This window comes from Larus michahellis, chromosome 10 (assembly GCF_964199755.1).
Source record: "Larus michahellis chromosome 10, bLarMic1.1, whole genome shotgun sequence".
Lineage (NCBI taxonomy): Eukaryota > Metazoa > Chordata > Aves > Charadriiformes > Laridae > Larus > Larus michahellis.
The window spans coordinates 14,099,820-14,114,776 of NC_133905.1; the positions used below are offsets into that span (position 1 = coordinate 14,099,820).

General features: G+C 43.1%; 1 protein-coding gene across 2 annotated transcripts; it reads left to right on the plus strand.

The window, feature by feature from the left end:
• Positions 1–3,965: 3,965 nt before the first annotated feature.
• Positions 3,966–9,510, plus strand: TRNT1 (tRNA nucleotidyl transferase 1). Of its 2 annotated transcripts, none has more exons than XM_074602767.1 (8): positions 3,966–4,265; positions 4,414–4,561; positions 5,323–5,516; positions 6,098–6,236; positions 6,489–6,615; positions 6,841–7,034; positions 7,218–7,468; positions 8,772–9,510. In XM_074602767.1, the coding sequence occupies exons 2-8, from the start codon at positions 4,414–4,416 to the stop codon at positions 9,018–9,020; spliced, it is 1,302 nt and encodes a 433-aa protein (XP_074458868.1). In that variant the 5' UTR covers positions 3,966–4,265; the 3' UTR covers positions 9,021–9,510. The 2 variants fall into 2 exon arrangements, with proteins under 2 accessions (XP_074458868.1, XP_074458869.1); XM_074602768.1 differs by having other exon boundaries at positions 4,064–4,265; positions 4,446–4,561.
• The last annotated feature ends 5,447 nt before the right edge of the window (positions 9,511–14,957 follow it).

Consider the following 14,957-nt stretch of genomic DNA (forward strand, 5'->3'; position numbering starts at 1 on the left):
CAGCATGTTCTTACGCTTCCTACAGATTGTTTCATGAAGTACTGGGAGAAAAAAAAAATCTGTGTGTAATCATTCATGTATAACCTAATATAAACAACACTGAAATACAGAACAGTGGCTTTCCACAATGTTCTTACTGAAGAGAAATACGCCCTCCCAGCCCAATTGCACGACTTCCCTGGGGCACTGCAGCAATTGCTTGTATGGAAAACATCATATTTTCAGATGGTAATGAGCAGAGAAAGCGTCTTTAACCCATCAGTTCTCCCTGAACCTCCAATAAATAACCCAGGGACTGGAAGCACTCCAATTGATCACAGTTGGAGTACTTCTGCTGTACAATCACTATTTTTCAAAATGCTGTATGAATGCTGAGTTCATTAAAATGACACATAATCTAGAATACAGTGTGTTTCTTAATGTCCAAGTCCACTCATTGTCTATATTATTTCGTATGTGTCTACTATTCTGCTAGCCACAATGTGCACGATGCTAACTGAACCTCTGGAGTTTGCTAATGGATTATTCCTGGGAAGTCAGGGTTTGCTTTTACGTATGTTGGGTTAATGAAAGACATTTTGGTTCTTCCAGAATGTACGTGAATCACAAACAATCGGGTTATTATTCTTCACATTTATGCCTACATCACCCCTCCAAGACTGTTTCCTATTGCATTACCATTCATGAAAAGTCTGTTCTTTTGGATTTTCTCACTTGGATACCATGCACTCTGCTTCACAAGATTATGTTATTCTGGAGGGCATTATGTGGACTGAACATAAGTTTACAACAGCACCTGATCTCTGACCACCTCTGCCACACCTATACTGCTTTATCTGATAAAAAATAATTAAAAGAACTGCTAGAACGCAACACATATTTCCAATATGCTTTTTTTTACAGCTTAATGGCATCCGGCTTTCTTTACTGCTTCAAAAAATACCATATAGCTCATTTACCTGATGAGAGTATTAAATACACTAGTATTTAAATAACTTTTATCTCTATTAAAAGTAAAAATCTATCAACTTCAAGTCCCTGAAAATAAAAAAACAGCTTCTCATTTTCATGCTAGCAGTAACCCCAGTACAACTCTGCCAAGAACGCGACTCTGAACTGCCCAGATGTGTGTGCACGGGTTTTTATGCATGCGTGCACATCTGCATTCCCACCTACGAACATTACCCGCCCCGTTCATCGCAGCTCTCCCACCGACCACCGACCGCCAAAACCAGCAGCTAAGAACCAGTTTCAAGTAGATGAAGCTCTTGTAATGTGAACCAGGTACCGCGGTGAGAAAGACACAAAGGGCATTCCACTCCCATAGCGGAGAGACGGAGGGACAGGTCGTGCTTCCCCAGCTCCGGCCAAAGCTCTATCAGGTACAACTACGAGACTTTGGGAAAGAAGCTTCAGTAGTTCCACTGTTAAGAGCAATCACTTAAAAAAAAAAAAAAGAAAAAAAAAAAAAGAAATCACTTCAGTATGTTACTAAAAAAAAAAAAAATCTTTAAAAAGCCTGTTTTACAGCTGCTTAAGATTCACACCTGGTGACTTGAGTAACGTCAGCACGTTGGTTTCAGGACTGCTCCGACATTTAGCACACCTAAAAAAGCTGGCTCTTTCTTGGGTTTACTACCTACAGATTTTTTTACTTTGTTCTCAGAAAATAAGGATTCTGATTCTTCCTGGGCACATTCTTTTTTACTATGCTTTTGAAAAGATCCTAAAAAACTTTTCAAAGGTACTTTTGCTGTCTAAAAGCATGCAAGTATTAGACACAGACCTAATATTTTCTGAGCAGCAGGTTATGGATTTGTAACTGGATATAAAATGTTACTGTAATGCAGATTAGTTTTCAGTTATTATCCCTGTTTATCTTATCAGTTTATCTTTTTCTACCTTGTTTTCAAAAATGCTATTTTTCTTTTTCTTGCAATGAGACTAAGATTAAAAATACAGGTTTTGGAAGAGGTATTTCCAGAGCTGTTCAAGACCACAACCTATTAGAACACCTTGCAGTCTGTGACACCCTGTGTGTTTCAGGTGAGAAAGTACTGAAAAGAGAATCAAAATAAGTGTACTCAAGTGAAGATGTTAACTAGAAATCTACAAGAGGTCCTCACAAAAATGGATATAGTAAGTTCTCAGGACAAATATAAGCCTTGATTATATTATGTTTTGGTTATATGTGGTAAAAAGTATTAAGCAGAAGGTAAAGAATATATTCCCTTTGTAAAGAGTACACTCCTTTCTCAAGGACAGCAGAAACCCAATCCCTAGAAAAGAGCCTCTAAAAGGTAATGCTTTTCTTACTTATAGCTGACGTGTCCCACTGTCTCACAGGCAACTGGTCAGAAGCAGATTCCAGACGCATTTCCCAGTGTAAGGCAAAGCTGACTTTGAAAAGCGGGACCTTTGCAGTCTCCAAACAAAGCACAACAAGACAAAAACCGCAACAGATACCCCTGGAGGTTACCTGCGGAGTCTCTAAAGTTCTGTGAAGTCTGCTCCGTTTGTGCAAATGTCCTCTGTGTCATCTCCCTGTGGGTTTCTTTTATAACTGCTGTCTTTCAAGTACAAATGTACTTGAGAACTGATGGCAGATGATAAGTTAGACAAGCATGCATTGAAAAAGGGAACTACAGGTTTAACCACAGGATGGAAGGCTCCATACAAGCACACAGTTTAGCCCAGAAATGGTCTTGCTTTATTTATTGAGGGTTAATTATATACCATAGTCTGACAATTCTCTAATAACTTTGCAAGGGCAGGAATGTTTGATGACTGCAAAGAAATAACCTATAGCCAGCTATCTACGGACCACTGCTGACATCCCAAGTTTTTCTTCCCTTAGAAAATCAAATCCAAACGTTGCTGGAAAACTGTGCAGGTTTTCTCTGATGGTTTTAAACCACCTTGTCCAATGCCATACAGCCATGTGGACAATCAGTGGTATCTTGAGAAGTCACCGGTACCAGAGCAAGACCAGCTTCCTCACCTCGTGCTGAGAGCTGTGACCCACGGGGTTGGATGACACGGGCTCACATCAGGACAAGCAGCAGAAACCAACCCGAGGGCCTAGAGAAGACCCTGCAGAAAGTGGGGCTAAATGTAACGGAGCATAGGAAAGATCAGAAGGTGACTAATGACTTATGTTCATTAACAACCTGGATTGCAAGTACAGCAAACCCTATTAAATGTGCAGGTGACACAAGCTGGGAGACGTGAGTGCTTCGGATCTTAGACTAGAATTACGAAAGTTTTTAACAAACTGATGGAAATTGTGTGCAGTTCAATATGGACAAGCTCTCAACTGCGTTTAGGCATTATCAACTGTAAATTGCTAGCTATAATCAATTATCAGCTGATCAGGTATCTGTTCTGCAGAAAAGGATCCGGAGTTTTGGAGGGTGACAAACTGAAGAGGAATAAACAATGTTATGCACATGTGAAAAAGGCCCCTCAAGCCGGCGAAAAGCGAGTGTCCGCTGCAAGACGCATGAAGCAATCCTTCCGCTCTGCACGGCGCTGATAACGCCTCCGCGCACACGCACGGCGTCCCGCTCGGGCACCGCGCTTCAGAAAGCCACCGAGCTGGTGAAGAGAAGCCAGTACACAGCAAAGGACGCCACGGGAGCCTAAAAAGTGAGGAAATAACTCGAGGGAAGGCTTGTGCAGGCCTGTAACGCGTTAAAGCTTTCACATACTCTCCAAGACCACTGGGCTGGGACTAGACGATAACGACAGGTAAAACTGAGGTTAGATGTCAGGGAAAGCTTTCAGTGTTAGGGAGAAGGAGGCAGTGGAGCTGGCACCCGAGGACTGAAAGAAACTCCATCACTGGGCATCTATAGACAGACACCAACTAGGAATGCCAGTCGCAATCAAATCCTGCCATCAGGCACGGAGATAAATCAGGTGACCTCCTAAGCTCTGCCCAGCCCGTATGTCTCCAAATAAACAGATAATTACTGGGCAGAGAGCTCTGACATGTTTCCCAGCCAGCTTTTTTGAATGTGACTTATTCAGACCCCGGGCCCTCCCCTCCGCCGGGCCGGGCGCGGGCGCGGGGCCGGGTCCCTCCCGGATCCCTCCCCGCCCGCCCTGCGCCGTCCCCGGGCCGCTCTCCCGCCATAGGAAGGGGCGGGCCGCTCCGCGTCGTGCCGCTGAGCTCATCGGTCGGCGCCGGGGCGAAGGCGGGCTGCCGGGGCCGGTTCCTCTGGGCCTAGCGCCGCCGCCTCGGCGCGCCGGGAGCCCCGCGGGTGAGTGCCTGCGGGCGGGGGCCCCGCGGCAGCGGGGAAAGGAGGGGGGTCTCCGCGCCGGGGTTGGGGGGCGGCGGGGGCGGAGGGAGGAGGCCGGTGTGCCCGCGGCCCGGCGCGGCTGACGGGTCGTGTCGCTGTCTCTCCCCAGATGTGGGCTGAGGTGTTGCTTCTGCCCCGCAGGGCCGGGCTGCGGCTGCTCCCGCCGCTGCGGCTGCGGCATCGAGCGCCGGCCGCCATGAAGCTGCAGTCCCCCCAGTTCCAGGCCCTCTTCACGCCGGGGCTCCGCAGCGTGGCCGGTGAGTGCGGGGCGGGGGGGAGCTGGGCCTGGCCACCGGCGGGGCGGCCCCCGCAGAGGCCCCGCTTGCTGTGGCCTGAGGGGGGGCGCAAAATGCCGGCCGGGGGAGCCAGGGCGGCGAGTGCCGGGTTTGCAACTCGCCTCCCGTCGCGGCCCCCGTCCCCTCACCAGGCAAAGGGAGAGGGGCTTCGGTGGGTGCCGAGGGGTGGGTGCCGTGTCCTGGGCGGTGGGTGCTTCCCTTCGGCTCTCGCCGCTTTAAAATGGCTCAAAGGATGTGTCGGGGCTTGGTGTTCATCTGCCGTCATGGCGTGTTTATTGCTCCTGAAGAAATTTGGATTTCGTGGCTTTGCCAGAAGTGGTAAACCAGGCACTTTTCCCTTGTTAGCTACTAACCGCTAAATAGGTTCCACAGACCGGAGTCCCCCAGTATCAATTAGCAACCTGGTAATACTTAGGTTATCAGAAATGCCCCAGAAAAATATATCAGAAATGATCGGGTAAATACATGTGGGTGCTCAGCTGTGTACCTAATTTGTGCATTTTGCATGAAGATGTAAGGTACATACGTACTTGCGGCTTACTGCATATTTGAGTATGTATCTTCATAGGTACGTAGAGTATCTATACATAGATATGTATCTATCCAACGTAGATGACAGAGTATCATCTGTGAACTTCACCTGTGACAAGGTAGGTTATGGCTGACAGTGTGCTATGGTTTTTATATGAGGGAGCGCTTAATGGTTTTCCTTTCCTTCCCAGAACTGTTTGAGAAGAAGAACTATGAGCTGAGAATAGCCGGAGGTGCTGTGAGGGATTTGCTGAGTGGAATGACACCACAAGATATAGATTTTGCCACTACAGCTACACCAGCAGAGATGAAGGAAATGTTCACATCTGCTGGTGTTCGTCTGATCAATAACAAAGGAGAAAAACATGGAACCATTACTGCCAGGGTTGGTTTATGATTTGACTTGCGTCTTTTCTTATTGTATGTGTGAGTGTGCGGCATATCCAATAGAAAACTGATAGCATGCTCCTTTCTTAAAGCGTTACAGCAAGAGTTTAAATGAGACCCTACTTTAAAGTATAGAGTGATTTTTTTTTTTTGATTGCTTGTTTGTAAAATTTAATTAATTGTCATATTTTGATGAATGTTACTTCTGCATAACCCATCTGTGCTGCTGTGTCATCACTGGAAAAGATAATGTAGGCTGCCCGTGTGTTCAGATAATGTGAGGAAGTTGATCCTAGTGTTTCCTGCTCCTGATTTCCCAAGTCTTGCGTCCTCTACCATGCTCGTTCCATCCTCTGCAGGAAGATTTCTGCAGACTATCTAGAAAATGAATAATGCAAGGATTATTTTAAGGTGTTTGCATTTCTTGATTGTCTGCTCTGTATGAAAACATGGTACATGTTTTATACAGTTAGTTTTCAAACTGGGTACATGCAAACCAACGTGAGACTGAAAAAATATATAGCTTTTACATTTATATTCACAATCGTGTTGAAGTAACAATGTCTGTGGGATTTTCAGCTCCATGAAGAGAATTTTGAAATTACTACTCTTAGAATAGATGTTGTCACCGATGGACGACATGCAGAGGTGGAATTCACCACTGACTGGGAAAAGGATGCTGAAAGGAGGGATCTGACTGTCAATTCCATGTTTTTAGGTAAATTCTTTCAAAAGCAAATATTTAGATGAAACACTTTTTTCCAAATTAAGCCAGTAAATTCTCTCAGTCTGTTTCCATTTTGTTTGTTTGTACTGCTATCAGCTGAAAGGTCTGTACAGATATGTGAGATGATCTGACAAACCAGGTCAAATCACACAACTTGTCTTCTGTGTTTTCAAATGAGCGTGTTTAATGGTGCCAACCGTGTTTGTAAACTCATGTTCTTCTATATTTTTCTTCTTTTTCTAGGTTTAGATGGGATGCTATATGACTTTTTTAATGGATATGAAGACTTGAAAAACAAGAAAATTAGATTTGTAGGAAAAGCAAATGAGAGAATACAAGAAGATTATTTACGAATCCTAAGATATTTCAGGTACTAGGTTTTGCCTTTTCGAGATAAAGAAATGAACGAAGTGTTGTAGAAGATTTCAGAAATGTGCAAAATGAGATCAGTGGTGTAAAAGAGTTGTAATTGTCATATTGTTAAGTTCCTCTAGTATTAGAATATTTAACAGTGTCATTACATCGATTCTCTGAATAGCAGTAATAAATGGAATCGTTGTTCTCAATCTAACATACAGAGGTTTTATTTGGGCAGGTTTTATGGAAGAATCGCAGAAAAACCTGGTGATCATGAACCTAGTACACTGCAAGCAATTAAAGAAAATGCCAAAGGTTTGGCTGGAATATCAGGAGAAAGGATTTGGGTGGAATTGAAAAAAATTCTTATTGGAAACCATGTAAATCATTTGGTTCGACTTATGTATGAGCTGGATATTGCCGAATACATAGGTAAAGTGAAATGAAGATTGATTTCCTACTCCTATATCATGTACAAACACAACTGCCGCATGGCAAAGTGAAATAAAATTTGGGTTTACCCAGAAAGAAATCAGATTATTTTTTTTTCTGTGTTAAGATCCACATTTCTTATTAACAGTCTTTCTTGCGTTTTTTTTGTGTGTATCCCTTTAGGACTACCACTTGATGGAAATTTAGAGGAATTTGACAGAGTCACTAAAAATATTCAAAATCTGTGTCCAAAACCGATGACTGTTCTGACATCACTGTTCAAGGTGAAGGATGATGTCACAAACCTTGACCTGAGGCTGAAAATCTCCAAAGAAGAAAAAAACCTTGGCCTTTTTTTAGTGAAGCACCGGCAAGAGTTAACCAAAGCTGTGGGTACAGAACCACTTAGACCATATCAGGACTTCATAATGGATGTAAGTGTTTTTCGTATTGCTTGATTTTATTTTTCACAGTAAACTTTGAATTTCCGCTTTCACAGAGTAGCAGCGATGAAAGAAAGGGCCTTAAAAAGTCAAGTAAGAGCCATTTCATCGGCAGGCTTGGGTATTGGTCTTAGGCAAATTTTTGACAGGGTTTTAAAGACCATGATCCTTTCATCAGAAAGATAGGATGTACTGACAAGAAGTATTAGCCAAATTTGGGTTGCTCCCAGTGTAATATCGTCCCATTAACTGGAAGAATATCTTACCGTATTATTGATATCAGTTCCAGTTAACTAAGGTGAGGTTGGTTTGTTTTTCCTCTTTGTTGTTACGCTGGACAGGGGACCAGAAATTAACAAGCGCTATTCCAAGTGTCCTGGCATGTCTCTGCAACATAAAGCAGAAACTTTGGTATTAAAAAATTCATTTCCTTAGTTTTGCCAGAGGATAAATAGCAGCAGACATTTCTACTTGGTTTCAAAAGCTTATTTTTCTTTCCCATCCAAACTACTGAGGCTTTAAATTCATTTTTAAGAAATTATTTTAAACAAACAAAAAAAACCACCGTATTTTTTAGCAGTTTTGAGCACCTTCTGTTCTGTAGGAATTTTTTACCTGGATTTAAAAGCCTACCTTTCAGTCAGGCTGAAAAATGTCATTTCAGTCATCTGGAACAGAAGTTTCCTGTGAACATGGTTAGGGACTGGCCGTTTGCTGTTCTGTCCCGGCTGATCTCCCCTTCTGCATTAAAACGTGAGGCAGGATCTGGACCTGGAGGGACTCCAGCTTTTTATGTGAAATTCAACTCCTTGAATCGTGTGTTGAAAGCCGGTGCAATTCCTGGAGTATCGGTTTGTGTTCTTGGTGGGGAGCACTCTTAAGTAGGCAACCTGTGACCTTCTTCCACTGCAAAGTTCAAGTAGTTTTCAGGGGAATTTCTGCACATTTGTTGCGGTGCCGAAGACTGAAGGCGAGAGACGGCAGTCTCTGCAGTGAGGCCTGTCTCCTGCAGGAAAGGTAACAGTTCCTCTCCTGTTGGAGGCTGAAGATAATGGTTACAGCTCTTACCTGGGATTCAAGAAGTCCCCAAGGATCTCACAAAGCCTCCAAGTTAGGACTGAGTTTTAAAACTTGTGAGGCAGAAGAGATCCTCGCTTCTGTAGTTCCAACTCGTTGTCCAGATGTTGCCTAATAAGATGTCATGGGAATAAGGCAATGTTGAGCACAGTTTGAGCTGTTTTCTACTGTTCCATGGTGAATCCTCTCTTTACTTTTTCTTTTTTTTCCCTTTTAGTCTAGGGAAGCTAATACAAATTCCAAGATCTGTGAGCTTCTAAAATACCAAGGAGAAGAACATCTTTTAAGAGAATTGCAGGAATGGACTGTTCCCTCTTTTCCTGTGAGTGGCCACGATTTAAGAAAAATGGGTGTGTCTTCTGGTAAAGAAATTGGGACAGCATTACAGCAGTTACGGGAGGAATGGAAGAAGAGCGGATACCACATGGATAAAGAAGAACTGTTAAGTTGCCTGAAGAAGTTGTGAAACTGAATAATAGTAAAGAACTGTTCATGCCCTATTCTAAGTGTAACTGAGATACCAGTAAATATTTTGTCACTGTACTCGCAGCCAATATAGTGTTTGTCATGTTGAAGATCAACGGCACGGTTCTCCTGTTACTAATTTGTAATATCAGCAAGGAGAAGTTCAATTTTGTAGTAATGTTAAACACCCTCTACCTCTTTTTTAACCAAGATTTTTCTCATTCTGACTTTGCTACAACTAAAAAAAAAAAGTGTTCCTATCCTCTTAGATAAAGTGATGGGGCTTTTTTTTTGTGGCTAGGAGAGTGACAAGGTGTCTAGAAATAACGAGCTCTGTCTCTTTTTGTAGGTAAAGCTAGACACCAGATTGAAATACTCACTCCAGCAGTTCCCAAACAGTCTTACCATGTGAGACAAGTCTATTTTCTATAAAGATTTCTATTTTCCATAATTCCAGCATCAATTTTAGATTAAAAGGCTGATTGAGCTGAGTCAGTATCATGAACTTCTTGTCTCTTCAGTACTTTTTCAGTAACTTGTTTATCACGGGGTAACTAAATCCCTAGGAAACTGGTGAAGGGTCCCACAGTATGTTTTCAGCTTTGCGTGTGAGACCAGCTATTGATGTTAATAGCAGAGGGAGGGAGATGCAGGTTCCCATCTTTTCCCCCCGCTGCGTTCCGTACTTGACTCCTGCTTTCTTTCCTCTTTCTTTCTCCGTGAGGTTCAAGTAGAATTCAGGTGCAGGTGTGACTAAGCAAAGCGGAACTGAGCCACGTCCTGTAGCTCTGTCACCTTCCAAGTGCTGACACGCTGAGACAATGCCAGAGACGATCGCCTTCAGCGATTCTCCCCACCTCTTTTCTTGTAAGTCGCAGCAGCGAGAGGCAGGGGTACTCTCCTCCTCTCCCGTGTGCGGGCAGTCTGGCTACCTCCCCAGGGCTAGTTTGGGAAGGCAGCTAACATCACTACTGCTGCCACACCAGGATCTTCCCGGGGTTGTTTCTGTGTTAATTATCCTTATGTTTCTCCTATCTGAACAGACCCACATGAAAAAATGCACTCTGAATTCAATTCAAAAGGCAATTCTAAAGAATTTGGCTCTTCAAAAACTAATAAAGAAATAATAATATTTTGGAAAATATGAGAAGAGGCTTTGACTATTAGTTAAAACTGGTGGGGCAAGGAAACCTGGACAAGGAGAGGGTCGTTTGCATGTAATTTCTGATGACTCCGGGTGGGTAAAATGAAGAGTTCGTCGTCTCTTTGAAGAGCAGCCCTCGAGTAACACGGGGGGAGTTGGGTTTTTGAAGTGGTGCTCTTCTTGGCTGGTCTTAGTGAACGTGTGTTACCACCCCTGGCGGTTTTGGTGTGCTCTTAAAAACCCAAAAAAATAGCTCGTAACTGAGAGCCTCTCTTGTGTATATAAATTTATTACAGGTTTAAGTTTTCCTACAAAACCACAACTAGTAAAACTTTCATTTCATTTTCCTTGTATACCATTTTGCAACACCAGATGGCAGTAATACCAGAGCAGTGCCACAAAATCAGCATTTTATGCTTTCACACAGTTAACTTTCCAGCTGCTTTTTTTTTTTTTCCCCTAAGTCAGTTACTTGAAGTAAATGATTTTGAAGGTACTTAGGAACTTTGGGAAGAAAAAAAGTGCTGTTTTTTCTCTGTTAATAAGGCAAATCTCATAAGAACATGATGGTGTTTGATTTAATTATGTAATTAAACGGAAACCTCCTGCAATTTATTGAGCTATTGAAATCGTGAGAGGGAGACAAGTAATAAAACGTAATGCTGTAGTAAAGTCTTGTAAAGAACATTTCACAAAACCGCATCCTTTAAGGCAACTTCTGTGGAGGTGGAAAATATCAGCAACTACACTTTACGTTACCCAAAATCGGTGTCAGCGTCACACTCCGCTCAGAGGGAGGATTTTTAAGGACATGCGCTTGAAACCTTTACAATCTCCAGCACTTGTGGGAAACAGCACAGAGAGCTCGTTCTCAAAGCGCCTTAATTAACCAGCCCTGCTTTGAGTTCTGCCTAGTTACGACATTTGCTCAAGTAGCTCATTTAAAAATTGTGTTACGCTTGAGGTTTCCAGTTGCTCTGTCGCCATCTCTGCTTCACCATGTTGCAAAGAAATTAAACCCTATTAAAAATGAACCTGCGTTAAATCAAAATAATAGCCTATTTTAGGCAGGCAGTACCAGCTTGAGTTCTGGGAAAAGGATGTGTTTGAAAAAAATAGTTTTTATGGGGTACGAGCTATTTAAATAGATATCAAATCGGGAGCCCAGAGATGAAGCGGTTTGATACACGTGGCGTCAAGTAAAATGTCCTTTTCCAGTGGATGACTTGACTAGTTAAACGATATTCGCGGTGTGTTTTCATTAAAGTCAGACATCAGAAAAACCCGGGTGGCTTTGCTGGTTGGTAGCTGTCCCCAGCCCCGCAGCCCCACAGCCCTTTCCCAAACCGAGGTGAAGTCCATCACGCCTCGGGTTTGTTGGAAAAAGAGTAACAACACTTCCCATTCACCCGCTCATCCTTGGGGGCGACGTAGCTCAAAGGTTTGCAAAGAATAATGAAATAAACTCTTTTTCCTGTGTCTGAAGCTGATTCTCATTCCAATCGGAGCAGCAGGAGGGGGACGCAGCCCCCCTGCAGAGCAAAGCATCCCCAGCACCCAGAGCCCTTTGGGATGCCGGGGGGGTCCCAGCGCTGCCCGGGAAGGACAAAACAGTAAATGGTACCAAGGGCTTGCCCCCCCAGGTGGCTGCTGGAGGGAAATTAATGCAGGTTTTTACCATTCCCTCAAGATACAATGATCTCTAAAAATGATTTAAGAGGCCAGCGGGGCTTGGCCTGCCCCTAAGGGGACGGGGCACGGCCGGGTCTCCCCGCAGGGCCCAGAAGCCTCGGGCCTGGGGCACAGGGGAGAGGAGAACACCCACAGGTGCCCCAAGCCTGCGGGAGGGAGGCGCAGGAGCGCCCAGCATCACCCACGTGTGCCCTCTGTGCTGCCTTGCTGGCCTTCCGTGGGACAGCGTGGGCGTATTTTTTTCATATTCTCTCTCTATATATAGAGAGAGTGTATATTTTTTCATACTCTCTCTATATAAGTATATATACTATATATACACCATGTGTACATATACACTATATATATGTGAATATATAATATATAAATATACACATGGCATGTAAGTATATATACTATATATAGAGTATATATTTTTTCATACTCTCTATATAGTATATATACTTATATATTATGTGTATATTTATATACTATATATACATGCACTCTATATATAGTGTGTGTATATACACACATACACTCTATATACACTATATATATAGTATGTAAGTATATATATATAGTAAATATACACACATATATATACACACTATATATATAGAGAGAGAGTGTGTGTATATACACACCCACTATATAATATATATGTGCGTGTGTGTATATACACACACTATGGTATATATACACACACTCACTATAGTATACTATATACACCATATATACACCATATACACACAGTATACTTATATACTATGTGTATATATACACATAAGTATAGGTAAGTATATATATAAAAGGATATATATAAGCATATAAATATACTATGTGTATATAAGTATACACATAAGTATACACTAAGTATATATACTTATATACATATACTATATACACTATCTATGTAGTATTTATACTATAGAATATAAGCATATATACACATATACAGAATATATACTTATACTCTATAGTATATATACTTATATATACTTATAAGTATATATAGTATATATACTTATATATAGGATGAAAATATAGAGAGTATATGTATATATAATATGTATATACTTTTCATGGGCTTGGCCACATTGGCCAATGGCTGGTGACAGATGCTCCCCCCCCCCAACCTCTCATACACGGCGAGGAGGAGGAGAGATAAAGAGATTTATGAGTGTAGAAGAGACTAAACTACTTTTTAACGAAATGTTAATAATAAAATAAAAAGGAAAATAATGAAATAATAGATACAGTATATACAAAACCATATTAAGCTCTCAGGATGCCGTCACGGGCAGGCACTGGGCAAGTCCCAGGCTGGACTCAGCGATGGGTGAGAACCGGGTTCCAGAGTTGGAGTCAGGAACCCACAGACTGGGCTCAAAGGCAGATGAACAGACTGGGTCCTCCTCGGACGTCGGCCGTTGAAGGAAGAGAGCTGACCCTTTGATCCCTCAGCTTTGATACTGCGTGTGGGGCAGAGGGCATGGAATACCCTGTTGGTCAGTTTGGGGTCCGCTGTCCTGGCTGCTCCTCCCGAAGGTGGGAGCCCTCTATGCATTTCCGCTTCCGACTGTGCAACGGGGCAAATAAGGAAATCAGCTGCCCTTGGTTGTTACAGCAGTAAGTACAAGCAAGAGCCTCTCTGCATCCCGTTCCTTGGCACAGACTGTAAACGTTGGTCTTTTATCACTCTAACGAACCGGTTTCAGCACAACATGCTGTGTATGCCAGAGAGTGAGAAGAGGCCTAGCTGAGAAGTAAAATTACTGAACAGAAAGTTGGTTCTGTTTTACATCAAACCAGGACAATACTCTCTCTGTGTGTATACACATACAAGCGCGCACACTTTTATATATGTGTATATATACACATAATATATGTATATATAAGTATATAAATATAGTATATGTATATAAGTGTATAGTATATATACTTTTATATACTATGTGTATATGTTTTTTATATATATAGAAAAGAGTGTGTGTGCGCGCATATATATATATACACACACACACACACCCCCCCCATGTATATATAGACGCACACACACTATACTCTCTATATGTTCGCACACACACACGTGCGCGCACGCGTGCATATATATGATGACTCTATCTATGGCTCCTAAGCTTTATACAACTAACTAATTCACTAACTAAACACTGATGTGTTTTATAATGCGTACTATATAAACATATAAATATCATATATATTAGATATATAATAGCTAATTGAATAATAAATCACATGGCACTTAAGCACTCTCAGCCCTTGGGACGTTGTTACCCCGCAGGTCCGGGTGAGCAGCAGAGCCGTGATCTCCAACCCATTCCGGGGAGGCCATCAGTTGTACCTGCTCTTGTTGACGCCAGGAATTGTGCGGCACCCAGCCGGGCTGCTCTGGGAGAGACGAATGACCAGCACCTGGAAAAAGGCAGGAAAAAAAAACCTCCTGCCACCCGATGGACAGCTGCAAGCCACAAAATTGTCCCACTTTTCTTTGCCGCAGCGTCCCCGCTCCCGTGGAAGGACTGGCTGCTGCCCTGGGGGTGTCCCGTAGCTCCGTCCCTGTCACCCGGCACACACGTGTTGGGGGCTGGCCGGGCACGGCACCACGGTCCCAAAGTGCAGGGACAGCAGAGCAGGGTCGTGTCCAGGGACATGGCCAGCACATATGGGAACGAGTCTCGACTTCCCAAACATTTATGAGTTGTGCACAGTAAAGCGGCACTCTCCAGGGGAATTCATCTGGCTGAACGTAAAGGCAGGATTATTATCCTTATTTTACTTCCCTTATGGTACAGACGGAAATGGTTCAAGGGGCCTCTCGAGGGATTAGGGCACGAGTAATGTTTTTGATGGCAACACCACCCTTCTGCTCCTCCACACGAGGAGCTGGGGGCGTTTGTGGGTGGGGAAAAATGTGTACAGAGCATCGAACACAAACAGTGTCTGTATGGGGATGGGGCCCACGATACCCACACACAGATGACACAGTTTGTCCTCTAAGTACTCTAAAAGTCATATTTACATTCCCTAGGCGAGAACTCAGATTAAAGAAGGCATAAAACACGCTAAGCTCTTAAAATAGGGAGGAAAAGGTTGTAAATA

What these genes read in the sequence shown, in the direction of transcription:
- TRNT1 (XM_074602767.1), top strand. Translation starts at nt 4,414, where the DNA reads ATGTGGGCTGAGGTGTTGCTTCTGCCCCGCAGGGCCGGGCTGCGGCTG. An exon ending in GGGGCTCCGCAGCGTGGCCG is followed by an intron (nt 4,562 to 5,322) that starts GTGAGTGCGGGG and finishes TTTCCTTCCCAG; the next exon opens with AACTGTTTGAGAAGAAGAAC. An exon ending in ATGGAACCATTACTGCCAGG is followed by an intron (nt 5,517 to 6,097) that starts GTTGGTTTATGA and finishes TGGGATTTTCAG; the next exon opens with CTCCATGAAGAGAATTTTGA.